The sequence below is a fragment of the Mus caroli genome, unplaced genomic scaffold (assembly GCF_978045245.1).
Source record: "Mus caroli unplaced genomic scaffold, Mus_caroli_1 scaffold_6, whole genome shotgun sequence".
Taxonomy (NCBI): domain Eukaryota; kingdom Metazoa; phylum Chordata; class Mammalia; order Rodentia; family Muridae; genus Mus; species Mus caroli.
In genome coordinates this window covers 7,301,251-7,319,328 of record NW_028227261.1, presented here as the reverse complement: position 1 = coordinate 7,319,328, position 18,078 = coordinate 7,301,251, and the positions used below count along the sequence as shown (strand labels likewise).

General features: G+C 46.7%; 1 protein-coding gene across 2 annotated transcripts in view; it reads right to left on the bottom strand.

Moving 5' to 3' along the window:
• The window catches only part of Pex14 (peroxisomal biogenesis factor 14), a 140,655-nt gene that overhangs the window by 70,235 nt on the left and 52,342 nt on the right, over positions 1 to 18,078 (bottom strand). For both annotated transcript variants that reach the window (XM_085838591.1, XM_021159786.3), the window contains exon 3: positions 9,313 to 9,397. In XM_085838591.1, coding sequence (XP_085694717.1) covers positions 9,313 to 9,397 — 85 coding nt within the window. The remainder of the gene's footprint in view (positions 1 to 9,312; positions 9,398 to 18,078) is intronic.

Sequence of the window (18,078 nt, the reverse complement as noted above, 5' to 3'; positions counted from 1 at the left end):
CACACACACACATACACACACACTTAAATGTAATCTTTAAAATCAAGGGGACAAGTCAAAAGTAGACATGAGGACCTAAGTTCAAGTTTCCAGAACTGCAGGGGTGGGAGTGCTCACCTGCAATGCCAGGGCTCCCACAGTGGGATTAAAGGGAGGACCAGCCAGCCTGGCACATGCAGTGGTGACCCTGTAGCTGTGGGTTCTTCTTTTCCCACCCTTTATCCTCCAGTTCCACTCCCCCCCCCCATTACTAGAAAGGAGTATAGGAAGGAGAGAGGAGAGAGAGAGAGAGACCCCTGAATCTAACTTTTTTCTTCTTTTTTTTTTTTTTGTGTGTGTGTGTGTGTGTTTTTTTCAAGATAGGGTTTCTCTGTGTAGCTCTTGCTGTCCTGGAACTCACTTTGTAGACCAGGCTGGCCTCGAACTCAGAAATCCGCCTGCCTCTGCCTCCCGAGTGCTGGGATTAAAGGTGTGCGCCACCACGCCCGGCTCCATAGCTTTTTTCTTCTTTGAGCATGACTATAAACAAACTACAAGTGATCCCCGCATCCCCCAAATGACCAACAACCATCCACTCCATATAAATGCTGGGGCTCTAACATTTATATACCCTCCGATAAGTTCCCAGAATTCCAAATGCTTCCAAATGCCACACAGTCATAAAAGGTATCTGCAGCTGGCAAGAGCACACCTCTGATAGAGCGTGAGGCAAATCACAGTCAGCTGCCGAAGACAGCCTGAAGCAATCAGTCCCACATCCTTATTACCGGGGAAACCAAAACCACATTCTTAGAATAATTTGGTTTGTTTTTTTTAAAGAAACTAAACTTCCAGAATTCTCACTAGACCCTCCCTGCCACAAGACTCAAGGCCTCGACATGTGCGTCACAGATAGCATGCTCACACGTGCACTCCCAGACATGGACACACACACAAGCATCTCCCTCTCATACGCACAATCACAGAGTTACATATATTCTGACCACATGGTCCAGCCATTCTACCCCTAGCTAATTACCCAAAAAGGAATAACACGCAAATCCAAAGTCTTACTCGTGGGTGTTTATATCAGATTTAGTTTAAATGTCCCCAAACTTGAAACAACCCTAATGTCTAGTGAGTGTGCAGGTAAACAAATATAGTCCAGCAACTACTGATACACAGTGAGTGGATACATCTCAAAAGAATTAGGGGCTGGTGAGATGGCTCAGTGAGTAAGAGCACCCGACTGCTCTTCCGAAGGTCAGGAGTTCAAATCCCAGCAACCACATGGTGGCTCACAACCATCCGTAAGGAGATCTGATGCCCTCTTCTGGAGTGTCTGGGGACAGCTACAGTGTACTTACATATAATAAATAAATAAATAAATCTTTAAAAAAAAAAAAAGAATTATACTGAGTGGGAACCGTATATACTGTATAATTTCATTTAAAAATAAATTCTAAACAGAGTGGGCAGTGCATTCTCCTAATCCCAGCACTAGAAGGCTAGGGCAGTAACACCAGGTGTTCAAGGCCAGCCCTGAATACACAGCAAGACCCTGACTCAAAATAAAAAGCTGCCATTTCTGTTTGCACTTCTCCTGCCACCACCGCAGCCTGGATCTTCCACAGCTAATGTACAATGCACTCTATAGCCTTTTGGGGCTGTTTTGTCAACTGCCAGGCAACCTTAATTTAAGCACAGAGTGAACTTGCTCCACAGTTTCACGCCTGGCCCCAGAACTGCAGTCCGCCATGCGTACAGAAGTGAGCCTAGTGAGCCTAGTGAGCCTAGTGAGCCTAGTGAGTCTAGTGAGCCTAGTGAGTCTAGTGAGTCTAGTGAGTCTAGCAGGTCTAGAGGGTCTAGCGGGTCTAGCCGGCACTGCGCACACCCTGGCTGCCTATGCTGCACACCTCACTTCTTTCCTTGCCTGAAGTCCACATGGGTCAATCTTACTAACAGTCTATCCCCTTAAAAGAGCTTCCCATCATGAACGATGTCCTGCCCCTGCCCCTTCATCTAAGCCCCAGGCCTCCCTCCAATCTAAGGTTAAAACCAAGCTGTGGTGACCCTGCTGACTGGGGGAGCTCTGGCTACACAGAAGCCTTGAAACAAAAGGACACACATCTACATGCACGCTAGTGTCAGAGGCCTGACTGCTAACAATTCTGAACCTGCATCATCAGACTGGAATAACTAAATTATAACTTCTTTAAGAGACTGAAGGTGGGACGAGCATCCTGGCATCTTCTCATTGTAGCCGTCTGCTTCCTTAGCCAGACTGAGGACCAGCTCAGCACTGCGGGTGCTCGTGAGAAGAGACAGATGCTGGCCCTTGAGCTCCACTGGGAGCCTCACACTCGGTCTTCCACTGCCTGGCCTGCTGACTCCCAGCCCCTTCTCCTATCCAGCATCTACTAACACCTGTTGGCAGGTGCATAAGGACACTCTGCAAACAGTAGGTGCCGAATCAAGGCTGAGCATCCCGGTGACCACTGTCCCAAGAAACATCCAATCTCAACCAAAGAAAGTAAGTCTACAAACCTCACTTGAAAACAGATTCTATCCTTCAGTGTCTGAAGCCTCTCTGAACGGTTACTGTGAACGGAGGTAGTAAACTTGAGGCAGACATGAGAGCACACACTTGTAGCTCCAGCTACTCTGGAGGCTGACAGGAGGATGGCTCGCACTCAGGAATCCAAGACCAGCCTGGGCAACATAAGCCCAACCTCAAATAAATAAATATATAAACCAAGTAGCCAGCTAATTAAATTTGTCAGCCTGTTCATTCAAAAAGTAGGGCATGAAGAGAGTTTTTAGTAAAACAGTGTTACTTAGGTAACCAACGACCAAAATGCCCCTCTGAATCCAAACTCATGTGGAGGAGTAATAGCAATTTATTATACTTTTTTTCTCCTTTTAAATAATAATCTCTTTAAGCCAGGTAGAGTGACTCATACCTGTAATCCCAGCACCTGGTAAACTTAAGAGAATCATGAGTGTGGGGCTAGCCTGGGCTATAAAGAGAATCCTAACAGGGAGAATGTTATAAAACAATAATTTCTATGTAAGGTTATACGTTTATGTTTGTATTAGAAAATCATTTTGTCAGCTGGGAGGTGATGCATGCCTTTAATCCCAGCTGTCAGGACACAGAAGCAGGGAGATCTCTGTGAGTTTGAGGCCAGCCTGGTCTACTAAGCAAGTTTCAGGACAGCCAAGGCTACACAAAGAAACCCTTTCTTGAAACAAAACAAAACAAAACAAAACAAAATATCATTTTGTCTCCTTTCCTATGAAACTTAGAAATTTTAAGCAAGAAAACTACATTAGCCTGCTTATCACATATGAGAATCGTCTTATTTTTAGCATGTTCACAAACTGACAGACACCAACACAAATGAGTCATAATCTTCACAGGGCATTGTGTGAAGTAGCCAAAGACAGAATGAAAGAACAAAATACGAGCCTGTGCCTGCTTTTCTTAAAGTGCCATGCACGCACACAGTGGAATACTATGCACCAAAGGACAGTGACTCAAGTCTGTCTGCTTCTTACACCAAGGTGCACAGCCCAGTGAAGGCCAGAGTCCCACGCTCCGTGAGACTGAGGGACGCCGAGGCGCATGCTTTCACGCTAGGTCGCTTCTGGACATCAGAGACTCCAGCATCCTCCAGGGAGGAAAGGGGCAGCGCCCAGGGCCCAGCACTCCTCACTGCATGTCCTTCTCATCCCTGGTGCTGGTGCTGCTGGCATGGGGTCAGAGGACAGCTCTGTGGAGTCAGCCCTCTCGGCTACCTTAATGAAGGTTCTAGGTCACCAGGCCTACACAGCAAGCTCCTTTACGCATAGCCTTCTTGCCAGTCTCTGACTAAATCTTCAATATTCCAAGAAGTAAAAAGAAAATTTAAGTTTTAGTAACACAAGACCTGTGGCAGTCGATACTGTAGCTTTGTCTCTGCAGTACTGGGAAGGCAGGGAGATAACAAAAGAACCCCTCCAGTCCTCTCAGGGGAGTATCTGATCAAATCCTCTAGGGCCCTACACACAGCACCTCTGTATAGGAAACTACACAGCTCTGCTTCTGGGACAGCAAATGCCAGTGGCCCCTCAAAATGGGACACCATAGCATGTCAATTCCCTGAGCCACACCCACAGCTGCTTCAGCTGCGATGGGCCTCTCCTGTATCCTAAGAAAAATCTGTGGAGTTTAAGACAAGTTTGGATAACAAGGGGGAGCAGGAAAATTGATGGGGAGAAACCAGTCAGCATGATGAATGAGCCGGTCCAGAACAGCAGGTGACGGATATGCAGATGCAAGACTGGCAGGGAGGGAAGATAGCCGTGCACAACAGATGGATGGAGATGCTCAATCATCCTCAGGACCAGGCACTCGTGCCACACAGCGCTGCCTGCTCCAGCAGCCACGCCTCACTCACCTGCAGGGTGCACCCCACTCAGGGTAGGGCCCAGGGTAAAAAAAAAGCAGGAAGTGGGAGGAAGGTGCCTTCCCCTGCCGCCTGACTATGGGCCAATGGTGAGGGCCACTTCACACTTTGCCATCTTCCTCTGCCTCCTGAGATGCCTGATCTTTGTCTTTCTCACTGCCTCACTCTCCACAGAGACGTTTGCAGTTTGTCCAGGCTATCAGTACAGGAAATTCAGTGACCAGCAGAGCAGCAGGGCAAACTGGGATTGCTGTTCCACGGTGCACAGACCTGGTGTCTCCATCATTAGAGCCCGTGACAGAAAACCTACACCACCCTGTTCACACTAAGTCTGTGCAGCACAGCTCATCAGTCAGGAGTACTTATTCCTCCATTAAGCTAAGACTAACAGTAACCACAGTACGAAAACACTCCATGGGCCTGCAAACGAGGCTCCTCACTTGCCTAGGCTGCCCAAGACCCCAGCACAAAAACTAGTGAGGAAGGGAGGGAGGGAGGGAGGGAGGGAGGGAGGGAGGGGTCTCAGTAGGAACAGCTTTGAAAACGTCTGTGATGTAGCTGGTTCAACTACTTCAGCAAACACCGAATGAATCTAAATCTTGATGCCATAACATAACATACGTCTCATAAACAAAGATTCGGAAGGGCCGGACAGCCCCTCACAGGGCCAACACTACTTCTTCCAGCTCAGCGCAGTCAAGCAGGGGGTGGTACTGGCAAGATGTTCCCCTCTCCCCGCCCCTAAGCTATCTGCTGGACCCCAGCTCTAGGAACAAAAGCTCCATAAAGACTTCCGGTATCACTAAGACACATTAAAGAATTAATTATAAAGTGAAGCTGAAGGAGAAAATTAATTTTAGAAACACAAGAGGTTACTTTTTTTTTTCTGGAGATGGGGGAGGAAACAGTTATTTTCGTTTTTCATCCTGGGGCACAAGCTGGGAGCTGTCCAGTCGATAACCTGGCCATCAGAACAAGGTTTGTAATTAAAAGGTCAGTGACCTGGAAAGCCAGGCCCTCTCCCAGAGCTTCTCAGTAATGACGGAGCTATTAAATTAAGACTGTTATGAAATCAATGCTAAAAAAGCTCTCATGGTAACGAGATTCCATTCAAGGACATGCAAACTACCTCATGAAATGGACGTAAATGATAAAAAAGAAAAGTAATAAAAGAGAGTTAAATTGAAATCTGTGCAAGAATTTACTCTTCCTTAAAGGACTCCAGAGAGAGAAGCCCTTCACCTCTACCCCAGCACCAAGGCTGACCAATCAGGATGCTTTCTTCTCCAAGTTCACGTCCACAAGGAGGTAGCTTTGCTCCTGGGGCTCCAGCTCCGGAACAGAAGGACGCGCCTGCCCCATTCTGCCTTCTAGAAGAAAGTACCGGATGGATGAGTAGGGAGCCCTTTGCCTGCACACCTGAGAAGAGCACCCCTCTTCAAATCTGAAGGGTTCTGCAGAAAAGCTTATGATAGTTTTAGAGCAACATCAGAGCGGTCAACTGACAACTCTGTCCCCTCCTCCACAGCATCTTCCTTTGGCCTCTCAGACACAGGCATCTCGTTTGCCCAACCAGTACTCATCCTACAGAACATGTTGGGAAGTGGCTTGCCTCGTATCCTACATTTTGTGGTATCAAATCAACAGCAGCCCATGGATAATATTCTCCAACCCTAGAACTCTGGACTGCGGCTGCTGCTGTGTCTCTGCCACTCTGGCCTCCTGGGCTGTGGCCTGCTGAGAGGCCTGAGGCCTGCCTGGCAAGAGAAGTGTCTAAACAGAGCAGCTTCATGAGGGCTTACACCCATACAGTCCAGCCGCTAACACGTGTGGCTGAGCCCACCACCGATGTGTCATCTGCAGAATCAAGAAGCTGGACACAATACAAAGCACTCATTCTAATATTCTGAAGGTTTACAGCTGCTTTTCTCTGTCAACCAAAAAAAGAAAAAAACAAAAATCCTGGTAATAGGGAGAATTGCTGTAAATTACATAAAATGGCAATACAAACTTCAAAGAGAATGATAAATGATTCTAATAACTTCATGTTTCTCATTAATGACTCCATATTCTGACTTTAAAAGAGATCACAAAGCAGACAACGATGACAACAACAACAAACCAGAGATGGCAGGCCCTTCAGACAACACCCTCCCATCTCAACCCACTCCTCGCCGTCCATCAGAGAGCCCAACACGTCACCTGTCAGCAACAAAGGCGCAACGCAGCCCCTGCTTGGGGCTGTGGTCTCACAATAAGACAAACTCAGCTGATGCACCTAGAGTAACCCTCATCTTCCACTGAACTGACGTGCACAACAGGGACCTCAATTTCTATATTAAATATTAAATAATATTAAAAGAAAAGCAAAATTTGATTTGCTTTTTCTGGAAAGAGATGTTTATTAAAGAAAGAAAGAAAGGAAGAAAGAAAGTCAGATTATAATTCAAGTCAGTGTTCCACTGCAATTCCCCAAAGTGACAGTACTTGGAAAAGCCAAGGCTATGGTAGCTGGGAGCTCTCCCCAGCCAGCGCCCCAAGCCCCCCACTGCCATGGCCTTGCTGGGAGAAGACCTTATAGCAAGGGTTTCAGTCCCTCCCCTCCAGCGCCCCAACCCTCTCCTTCCACAGCTATGTGAGGGACAGGGTAGCTGCCCCTTGATCATCCTCATCACAGATGGTGTCAAGCATACTGGCTGTATAAGCGAAAAAGTGGAAGTTTAAATCCACGAAGGGGCTTTTCTTCCCCAGACAATGGATCAAACCTTGGAACTCTCTGCCCAGAAAGGGTCCTGCCAGACCTTACACTGCTGTACCCACAGTGTACAGTGTGGTACCGTGTGGGTACACCACTGTACCCACAACCGTGCACGCCTTCACACCCCCGTGCACACATGGCTGCTCAGTCGCACCCACTAGCCTTCCAAATCAGACAGAGCCTCTCCTCCGGCCTGCGTCTCCAGTCCCTGCTTTGTTTCTCCTCTGGGCCCTTGTCACCTGACCCACCACGGCCTCACTCCCACTTGTCCCTGCTAGAGCACACGTTCTGTCTTTTCTCCTTTCAGGGAATTCCCAGTGGACAGAGAGATCAGGGCAAGACACAGAGTGGATAAACTCTGTGGGTAAACTGATTAATCAATCAACTGGGTTTCTTTCCTTCTTTCTTTTTTCTTTCAAAGAGCAACAACTAATAACCGCGTAAGTCAGCCTCTCTAGAGTGGTGTTTATATATATATATATATATATATATATATATATATATATATATATATATATATATATATACACACACATATACATGAGCCAAGTGACTCAAAAGAAGTATTATTTGGTCCAGAGTCTCTTCTCTCTCTCTCTCTCTCTCTCTCTCTCTCTCTCTCCCTCTCCCAGTCAGGGATTTATTAAAATTAAACAGATTAGATGGAGCTCCTGATACTAAAACTGCTCAGCAAAGCCTGCGGTGGGGAAGTGCCGAGCAAACACCAGAGACATTTGTCTCTAAATTGCTCTAAATACCTTCTGCAAATGAAATTCTAACCCAGCTGCGTTTGAGAGAAAATGAGGACTAACTGGTCATTGTCGGTGGAGGAGAAGATCAGACAGTTATAATACTGCACAATGTACTGGGCTAAGGATCTCTCAGCAACCATAGATTTTGTCTCAGGTTACCCCGGGTAATCAGCTCAGCTTTTAGGCTCAGCTTTCCCCTGCTTCAATGCTTTGATGAGAGAGCTGAAATCCCCAAGCTTTTATGATTAATTACTCCCTATAGGTACACATATTTCAAGGAAAATCTCTTTTATGGCATGACGCTTGCGGAGTAGAGAGGCCAGCCAACACACTCCAAATTTTAATAATCTCCTAATGATGGGGGCGAGCACCATGCAGCCAGCATGCATGCGGCTCCTTCGTGGGGACCCTGCCCTGGGTCTGCTGCTAAGCAGCTGCCGTGACTGAATGTGTGGGCCTGAGTGTGGCCCTGGAGCAGCTTCAGCGGGACGCCACAGGGTGCTCACAAAGTGCCAAGAGAGCATCCCATTGTCTCCGAGCCAGTAAAAATGTACACAATCGCTAGAATTTTTAGACCAATATTCTAGCTTTTAAGGAAAAAATAGTTTGGGGGGTGAAGAATGCCACCCCCTCCCTAGTATTACACAAAGCCCCATAATTAGCTTCCTAGATCTCTAGAAAAGCAAATGTCTATCCTAAGAATGAAAAGTTTGACTTTTTTCAGTTGGACAGTTGGTTTTGCTTAGCAAAAAAACAAAAAACAAAAAAATACCCTAAATTCCAACAGAACCAGAATATGTTCTATCTGCTTCAACCACACAGAACTAGTCAGAATCCGCTATATCGCGGCTACAGAGATACCATGACACCCAGGAGTTTACCACTCCAATCTGAAATCAGACCAACCCCTGGCTTGACCTCATCCTGACTGTGCTGATTCACTGTATTCCCTGTCTTTGGCTTCTTTCTGGATCTTTACTGAAGAAGCTGACCTCTCCTAGCCCAAGCAGGTCATTCTGTAGTCAGGGTCACCAACAGACTGACCAGAAAGCAGGAGTCCTCAGTGTGAGTCAAAGGGCAGCTCTGCTCCTGAGTGTTGGCTGACCATGATGCTCTTGGCCTCATATCTGATGTGTAATTGTTCAAATTCTATCATTTCTCTGCTCCATTGTGAATGAAGAAATGTGCATTCCTCTGAGGGGTGGTCCCTTCAGCCTACCTCCCACCCACATGTGGACAGCTGTGAGCAATCCTTGACATAGTCAGCACCTGTCTCTGGCGTGATTTCCACCTGCCCCAGCCCCGGCCCTGGCCCTGGCCCCCGCCCAGGCCTGTTCTACAGGCCGCTCTACACTGCCAAGGAAACCTGTACCTTTCTTCTTAAGAAATGCTCTCCTGGTCGCAAGTGGGCTCTGCCGGACCCGAGAATTCTGTAGGAACTTCACTGCTGTGGCAATCTGGTAGGGGAAGATAAAACAGAGAGAGTAAGCTTCAGTAATCTGAAATTCAAGACCAGAAATCTTGAGTTCCCAGGGCCACAGCCAGAAGGATATTGCTGGGATCAAATATATAGCAAGCTCCTGCTTAAAGCAGAAATCCACCTCAACAGCAGGCTAGGCTCTCCTGGCTCCCCCGAGTCCTTCTCTGGATCTGAGAGTACAGTCTTACATCCTTGGCTCAGCACTTTGAGCTGCACTCAACTTCTGCCGTCCTGCCTTGACTGCTTCTTCAGCCACACTCAGTCACTCTCCTGTGCCATGTACGCCCATCTCTGCCTGTCTACACATTACATAATACATCAAACATACTTTCTGCACACATGCATGCACATGTGTGCGCACACACAGAAATGAGAGAAACAGAGAGAAAGAGAGGAGAGACCCTTACACAGTCTGTTCTGACTCCTCAGAGCTTTCCCTACACCAGCAAGCCCTTCTCATCTTCCAATTCTCTTTTTAGTTCTTCAGTGCTGTAGTGTGTACCATATAATTGAAGGCATAATTATACTGTCTTCTCCTCTCATGTTCAGGCTGCCTCCCCAACTACACGGTAAGGAACGGCAGGGAAGAGAAGATGTACTTCTCTTCTGTACTGTGTAGTACCTGGCAAAGTAGTGGAGCTGAAGGAGGTTGTAACGAAGACACCCACGGCTGGCCACACCGGTCCCTCCAATGCAGTGGAAATGAATTCTGATTAGCCTTCAAAGGGCCAAGTTTCTGATTTCCTGGCTACAAGCCAAAATATTAACAGAATATATACCTACCCCTGGTTTGAATATTACTTGATGAAATCTTCATATATACAAATAAGTCAAGTAGAGGATGAAAGCGCTATTAACCTCCACACCACATGTAAGGTGCGCTGCCTGCCTGCCCTGCCTGCCCTGCCTGCCTCGGGAGGCAGAGGCAGGCGGATTTCTGAGTTCAAGGCCAGCCTGGTCTACAGAGTGAGTTCCAGGACAGCCAGGGCTATTCAGAAAAACCCTGTCTTGAAAAAAAAAAAAAAAAAAAAAAAAGGAAAAGAAAAGAAAAGAAAAAAGAAAAAGAAAAGTGGGGCTAGTTAGAATGGCTGGCACAGCTCACCTCATCATAACCAAAGGGAAGGAAAGCATGGGCCCCTGCTAAGGTAGGGCTGACGGGTCTTGCCACTCACTTCTTGAGGGGGCGGGAGTAAGGATGTTTCTGTGATCCTACAGATTCAAACAGCAAGCCCTGTGACTGGGGGCGAAGTTCAGGTTGCAAGTCCCCTCCTGAGACCAGAGTTCTCAGAAACTAAAGAAATGAAGATGGATCAGAAAAAAAGAGAAGAGGAGGAAAGCCAGGGAAACTCCTTATTCTCCAGATAAACGATCAGTAGGAGGCTTAACCTGGGCCTCTCCTTAACGGTTGGGCTTAGCGTCCGACCTTCCAGATCTGGACCTGTCACTCATGAGATACTAAGCCCAGCTCCCTGCAGATGATGAGCTGCCTCCAACACTGCAAACAGCCCTGACCACCACTACAGACTGTGGGACAACCAACAGCTCTAGACTACAGAGAATTCAATGTGTGAGCCCCCAAAATGGTGCTTACCCTCTCAAGTAGATCACCTCAGGTTACAGGGGAAAGAGAAAAACATCTAACAAATCTCTACATTATGATGAAGAGACTGGAGAAGGAAAGGTTCAAGAGCAAAGACAGAAAGAAGAGAAATAGGGAAAAAAAAAGGGGGAGGGGGATGAGCAAAGGAGAAAGGGGGTGAAAAGAGAGGACAGAGAGGAAAGAGAAAAGGTGTAGGGGTGGGGTGGGGGGTACGCTATGCTCCAGAAAGAGGGGGGACAGGTATACATCACACAGGCCCTCTGGGGTCAACACCAACCCGCACCACTCAGATGGCTTAGGGATAATTGTGTTCACCTGAGAAAATAATACACTTTCTCCATGGAAGAAAATGACAGTGCTGGTATCATGCGGCAGGCTCTGTGGCTGCGATGTGTATACTGGGTGTCACATGAAATGTGGATGAACAGGTCTTGGGCAGGAGACATGAACCGCACAGCTCCTATCATTCACCCATACAAAGAAAAAGCCTTCCTGCATCCTTCCAAAATTCCCCATGATAGAGCGAGAAGACGGAATCACACCACTAAAACGCCCAGGTTTCACCTTGCTCTTTTAATACAGTCCTTGGTATATGCATTTCTGGTCAGAGAGCAAAGTTCTGATGGGTTTAATGGTGCACTCAATGCAGTGCTTGGCGCATTCCATCAATTTTTTTTTTAAAAATTGCATCTCTTATTTCTTTAAATACATTAATCAGCCTAGTGTAGGCAAAACGGATCCATCGGACAATGCAATAAACATGAATTATCATCTATCCAACACGCATAATGGCTTAAAAATACATAATAGCAGGTGTAGTTTAAATGATTAGTTATTACACCTGTGGTGGGTCTGATTCAATTGGGAAAAATCATCTTTAATAGGTTAAAAGGTTTAGATCACCATGCTTTCCTTAAAGTGGCTGCAGAGAGGGATGATGGAGTGCTCTGCCATTAGTAATTCATTTAAGAAAAACGTGGGGGATATAGCAAAGAACAGCATAAACGAGCGAATCCAATTTAAACATCAGGTAAAGTAGAAAACACCTTTTAAAAAAGCAAGATAAATGAATTTGGAAGGGAGATGAAATTGACGTATTTATTTTAACGGGAATTTGACGAAGTCCCGGCACACTTCAAACTTGCAAAAATATGAACAATTTCTTTTAAAGTTTCCACTCACTAATTTCAAGTCATATAAAATAATACTGCCAAACACCTACATAAAGTGTTTTTGAGGCTTGTTTATGTTCCCCTTGATCTTTGTCTGAAAATGCAGGCGACAGGCAAATCACATATTTAACAGCATCGATATCACTACACCAGATGCAAAAATATAAAGCACCCAAACTAATAGCCTCAACGTAATGTGCTGAATAAGAAAGATACCCGGCTAAGCAGCTATGTGTAAGTGTGAGCACACAAACCTCTCTCCTCCTTTCTCTAATTATTTCTCCAGCCACTCTTCACTCCCCCCCCCCACCCCCACATACACACACAAGACACTAGCACATTGACAGGGTGGGGGGCGGGAGGGTGGTAAAGGATTTTGTCTAATCTAGAATTTTATAGCCCTGTGATTCATGTGTTGATGGTAAAAGATATCCCAAAACTCCTTACCCATAATGCAAAGGTCTTCCCCACTACACTAACAGCCAAGGTGCTCAGTCTGGGCCTCTCGGCAGCCTCCTGTTGGGCACTTTTCATTAACTTCATGGAACAGTTCAACTGACTTCCCTCTGCAAAGGTCCAACACACACAGCGTGCTTTGGTTGGACTCAATAAGTTTGTGGCCTATCCTGGGTTATCATTTGATTTTCTAATTAGAGGATGAATGTAACTATTCATGGGTTATATTTGTGCCCAACTAAATTACATAAATTCAGGCCAAATCTTCGCCTCAATGTCAAAGATGTAAAACGGAGCTGGGAACTTTACTGCACATGCTGTGGGAGTGTGGCTAGCCACGGAGAAGCCAGGCACAACGCTCCTGATGCCATTGCTGGGCTGCTTGCTGTGGAGTCCAGTCCCCAACTCTTAGACTGACTGAGTTCTTAATGAGTGCACCTCAAATTAGCAGTAGCTAGTTTGATTTTTAAAACTCAAGGTGAGCCGGGTGTGGTGGCGCACGCCTTTAATCCCAGCACTCGGGAGGCAGAGGCAGGCGGATTTCTGAGTTCGAGGCCAGCCTGGTCTACAAAAGTGAGTGCCAGGACAGCCAGGGCTACACAGAGAAACCCTGTCTCGAAAAAACAAAAAAAAAAAAAAAAAAACTCAAGGTGAACTCTGAAAACAATCAGAGGCAAAGTTTCGCATTTCCCCCAATTGTCTCAAAGGGCAAAACAAAGTCACTCTGCCGACCACAAACTCCAGGATTTCAGGAAAGTTTGTCATTTTACTGCTTAGCCTTTAAAGCCAAGAGGACAAACAGACAGACAGACAGACTCTCCTCTCTGCAGTCTTTGGTTACGCTGGAGCCTCTGACAATCACTGAGAGAGGAAGTGGGGGAGGTTTCAGGCTGTAAAGTACATCTGGATTAAAGGTGACTGGTCGCCTGAGCAGGATCTGTCTGTGAGACCAGGATCTGTGAACACACTATGCGCTCTGGTGCTGCTGCTATGCGATACTCTGAGCACGGTGCAGGGTAAGTAAAGCCTGGGGGGAAGGATCCAGGATCCAGATAACCTTCACTGAAGAGACACTTCCTATGTGTCTGCCATTCTCCCACAAAAGACCCATCTGCTGTAATCTTCAGAACACAGGTTATTTTCTTCTTGAGGGGGACAGGAGACAGAGCCTGCCTAACAACAAACTCAGGGACTGAGGGAGTCTCAGGCACTCTGCACCTGACGTGTAAGCCCTGATGCACTCTCTCTGGTGACACTTATTTGGAATGCCACCAACTCCAGCACTCCTGTGTACTAGCACACATCTATCTCCTAAAATGTGAGCATTCATTAGCCAGCTTAAAATATTAAAAAATATTCAAAAATTAATGACCTTAACAACCCTTAAGCCACGTCCTTTTTAACCCAGAGAGATGGCACCTAGAGGGCAGGGGGAAATGACCAGCACACAGGCCTGAAACTCCACTCCAGTGCCCCATCGCTCCCACACTGCTCACAAGATTAAATTGCCTGTGAAAGGCTCCTCGCTCCAGCTCTAAGGCAGACACCCAGGATCCTGGTAACAGGCGCTAGAGCAGAGCCAGCTCCAGTTTTAACAAGGGCTGACTTTAAAAGCCGGGCAGTACTGAGGAGAGAGCCCTCATGAAGCAGAAATGTTGCGTTTTAGTAAGAAATCAGTACTCTGTCAGGAGTTCCTTGACAAATACGGTCATCCGTGGCACAAGGAAATAGTTGCAAAGCAGCTGTTAATCAGAGAAACACATCGGAGAACGCTGATGCTAGCACTCGTGAAAAAATGCAACGGGCTAATTATGAAGCCATATATCTCACTAAAGAGGCTGTGTGCCTTGAGATTCTAGGCAACGCACACTCAGATCCAGGGTCTTAGGACAACATAATTCTGGTATTCTGCATCCAGATTCCTCTCTGATCTACAGTTCACAGTGTTAGGCTCTCTATTCTTTCTCAATTCTACACTCTTTCAGGTAGGACACAGGCTAGGAAGGGAAGGAAGCAGGGGCAAACACAAGTCACATTCCAAGACACTGTAGGAACACATCCAAAAAATGACACACCTCAAGTCAAAGCAGAAGCAAAGTCTATGAGCCTGCAAAAGAAAGGGAACATGGGAACGGACTGCAGGTGTACCAACAGAGCCAATGTGTGGGAACTTCAATTCCCACGAGGAACCGCAGCAATAAACAGAAAAATAGAAACAATGTATCGGAAGTTGAAAGGAAAAAGGGGATCTTCCAGAGAGCTGCTTCCCTGGGTGTGAAATTCAATGCAGAAAAGCCAAGGGTCTCACAGCCAGGTACAGGAGGGAAAGTTAATATGCAGAGGAAGGCTCGGTCAGCCAAAATTCAATACGATTTGCTGCAAGGGCGAGGAGGAACAGGCTCCCCGAAACCAGACGAGGGGGGGGGAGGGGCGCCACCGCACTCTCAGAGCAAAACCACTGGAATGGCAAGAGGGGAATAACCTTGAGGTGGACATGCAGTCAGGAAGCCAAGCACAGAGCCAAAGTGCCCCCTAGCCGGAGCCAGTGGCGACGCAGGCCAGAGGTGGCCGCTCACACAGCTAACAGAGGTGGCTAACTCACACAGCCCAAATTAAGTGTTTTCACTCTGGGAAAATGAAATGTTTTGCAAGATGAAACAGAATGAAAATTGAGGTTTTAGGTAATTACTAGTTGGCATTTACATATCACGGGCTGGTTCAACACCTATTCATTTTCCTCTTTTATTTAAAAAATTGCTCATTTAAAAATGAACAGATGACAGTGACAGGGTTTTAGGATTTTTTTTTTTTAATTCTTTCTCCTTCTCTAAGGGGTACAAAATTGAGAGGTACATTTTAGCCCATTTATCTACAAATTAGCACACAAGCGTGCACATGCAAGCATGGGTGCACACATTTATATTTAATTTATATTAAACGTGTAAAAAGGAAATAGAAGAAAGGAAAGTCTATCCACAAAACCCTGAAGTTCACGAACTAAAGACAGTTAACTGAACTTTAGGAAGGGATGGATATTATCAAGTGCCCTGGTGCTCAAAGAGTCAAAGGAAGGGGTCTCCCTTTCAGCTGGGATCTCCTGGTTGTGGTCACTGTGCCCTTCCTATTGTTGAGGTAGCTTCCAGCCCTGTAGTGATTGTGCATGTGGACCCTAATCTCCTTTGTTTTCTTTTCCTTGGTCCTTTTGTTTTTCACATTAAAGAATAAAATACCTCTGTAGAAGCACAGAGGAAAGTTGGGCGTGGTATCGCAGGCCTTTAATCCCAGCACTCGGGAGGCAGAGGCAGAGGCAGGCAGATTTCTGAGTTCGAGGCCAGCCTGTTCTACAGAGTGAGTTCCAGGACAGCCAGGGCTACACAGAGAAACCCTGTCTCGGGAAAAAAAAAAAAAGCAGCAGCACAGAGGAGTTGACATGATTCAACATAATATATTTTAGGGGCTATTGTGTAAATCTGTATTTAGGGGAGTCTAAAGCATGCATTATTGACCCCAGCCTCTCTTAAAACATTGATAAATGAAGTAAAAGCCTCTATGAAAAGTGGTAACTTTGCATGTGCAAAAACTACCTTTCAAAGTGAAATATCTCTGTCATTCACATTTTTCCCCCTTGGCCCTAGTTAAAAATACTGCGAGAGTGACTCGCCACCACAGCCAGTGTTTTGTTGTTTTATGGGAGTAGTTCTCCCAGAGAGGAATGTGGCGGCAAACTATCTTAAACCACCCACGCTACCTAGTACCAAGTGACAGTGGTCTCAGGGACCAGGTGACTTGGGAGAGATTTTCCTGCTCAGCAGAGGACTCTGGGCCAACTTACAGCACAGAGGGAGCTGGAGCCTGGGGCAGGCGAGCCTCGGGGCAGGGCTGCAGATGCTGCACACCACTGAGCACCCTCACTGCAGAAGGAGCGGAACACACCAGACTGCTATAGAGGAAATGAAAACCCCGGCCTCTGGGCTGAGAAGATCAAAGTTCCTTTTTAGGAAAGGTTGAGAAGGAAAAGGATTTTCTCCTTTAGGCAGAAAGAAAAGCAAATTTAAATGCCTTGTCCCCACACATCCCCACCTGAATTTCCACAGCAACCCCTCTAATTTCTGATGCAGCCAACAAAGCAGTTACCCAAAGAGGGGAGAAAAAAAGGATGACATTTGCCTTTTCCTTGGCTTTGAAATCCGACTGGCAGCGGATTGTTTGAAGTCCTGTTTAGAGAGGAAACTGTAATAGCCTCCATACTGAAAAGAGGAGGGAAATGCCATTATACACGGATCACGGTAGCAGTGACCTCAGCAGAGAAGGCAAACGAGCTGGCTCTGAGCCGGAGGTCGGTGAGCTAGCATGCCAGGAACAGAAATAAAAGGTTTATGCGCCAGAGCTGAGTGGTAGCAAGAGTCGGGGACTTGATCCCGGGAAGCACCAACAAGAACAAGGCGCTCAAAGCCCAGAGCAGCATCTCTGCGTAGCTCCTTGCTGCTCTCGTCCGCATCCCCTGCGTTTATAATTTCAATATTCCTCTAACTCCCCGTCAGCTAAAGAGGAGGCAGAAAGCACCAGGCTTTGTGTTGTAAAATTAATGAAGGTGTCAAGCTGTTGAGTTGAATCACTGCAAAGGAATGTAATGACTCAGTGTCCGAGGTGCTGACGCTCCTAAGGAGACTCCAGCACTAAAGCCATGCAGCAGGCTGTCCCCAGGACCTTCCTGATAATACCTGGGTTCTTTCTCTCTGCTGCTCGCTAAATGTTATGCTTTCCCAATTACTGCTCCGCTCAGGAGCTCAAGAGCTTGGCTCATAGAGAACTACTGCAGCTCCCACTTCTCAAGTCTGGGCCAACGTTCTCTCTTGTCATGCATGACTAAGCTGTGACAGGAACAAAGAAAGGTTGTGTCCCTGAAAGTGGCAACCTTAAGGATTAAGTCATCACTGGGGTTGGACACAAAATAAACGACTACCAGGTGGCATGCGAAGCACTCCCTCTGGAGGGCTTGGCACCTGCTGATCACAGGGCAAGATGGGCTTGTGTGTTCCACGGGAGAGAATGTCGGCATCAGGAAATGTTGTCTCCATTACATGCACTGGCAGGCTCAGAATTCATAGCCTCCTGCCTCGGCCTCCCAAGATGCTGAGACTACAGGAGTACGCTGAAATATCTGTATAAGCTAAAACCTTTTGAGGAGTTATTAACTGGCACCTCTGACAGATAGCTAAGGAAGAAAGGGACTAAAACATCGACAACTAAGATTTGAATACAGAAAGGACCTGCCACAGCCTACAAATAGCTTAGGTTCCAAGAATCTGGGGCTAGAGAGATGGATGGATGGCTCAGCAGTTAAGAGGACTGGATTCCATTCCCAGCACTCACAGACAGGCTCACAACTGTCTATAACTCCAGTTCCTGGGGATCCAACCCTCTTCTGGC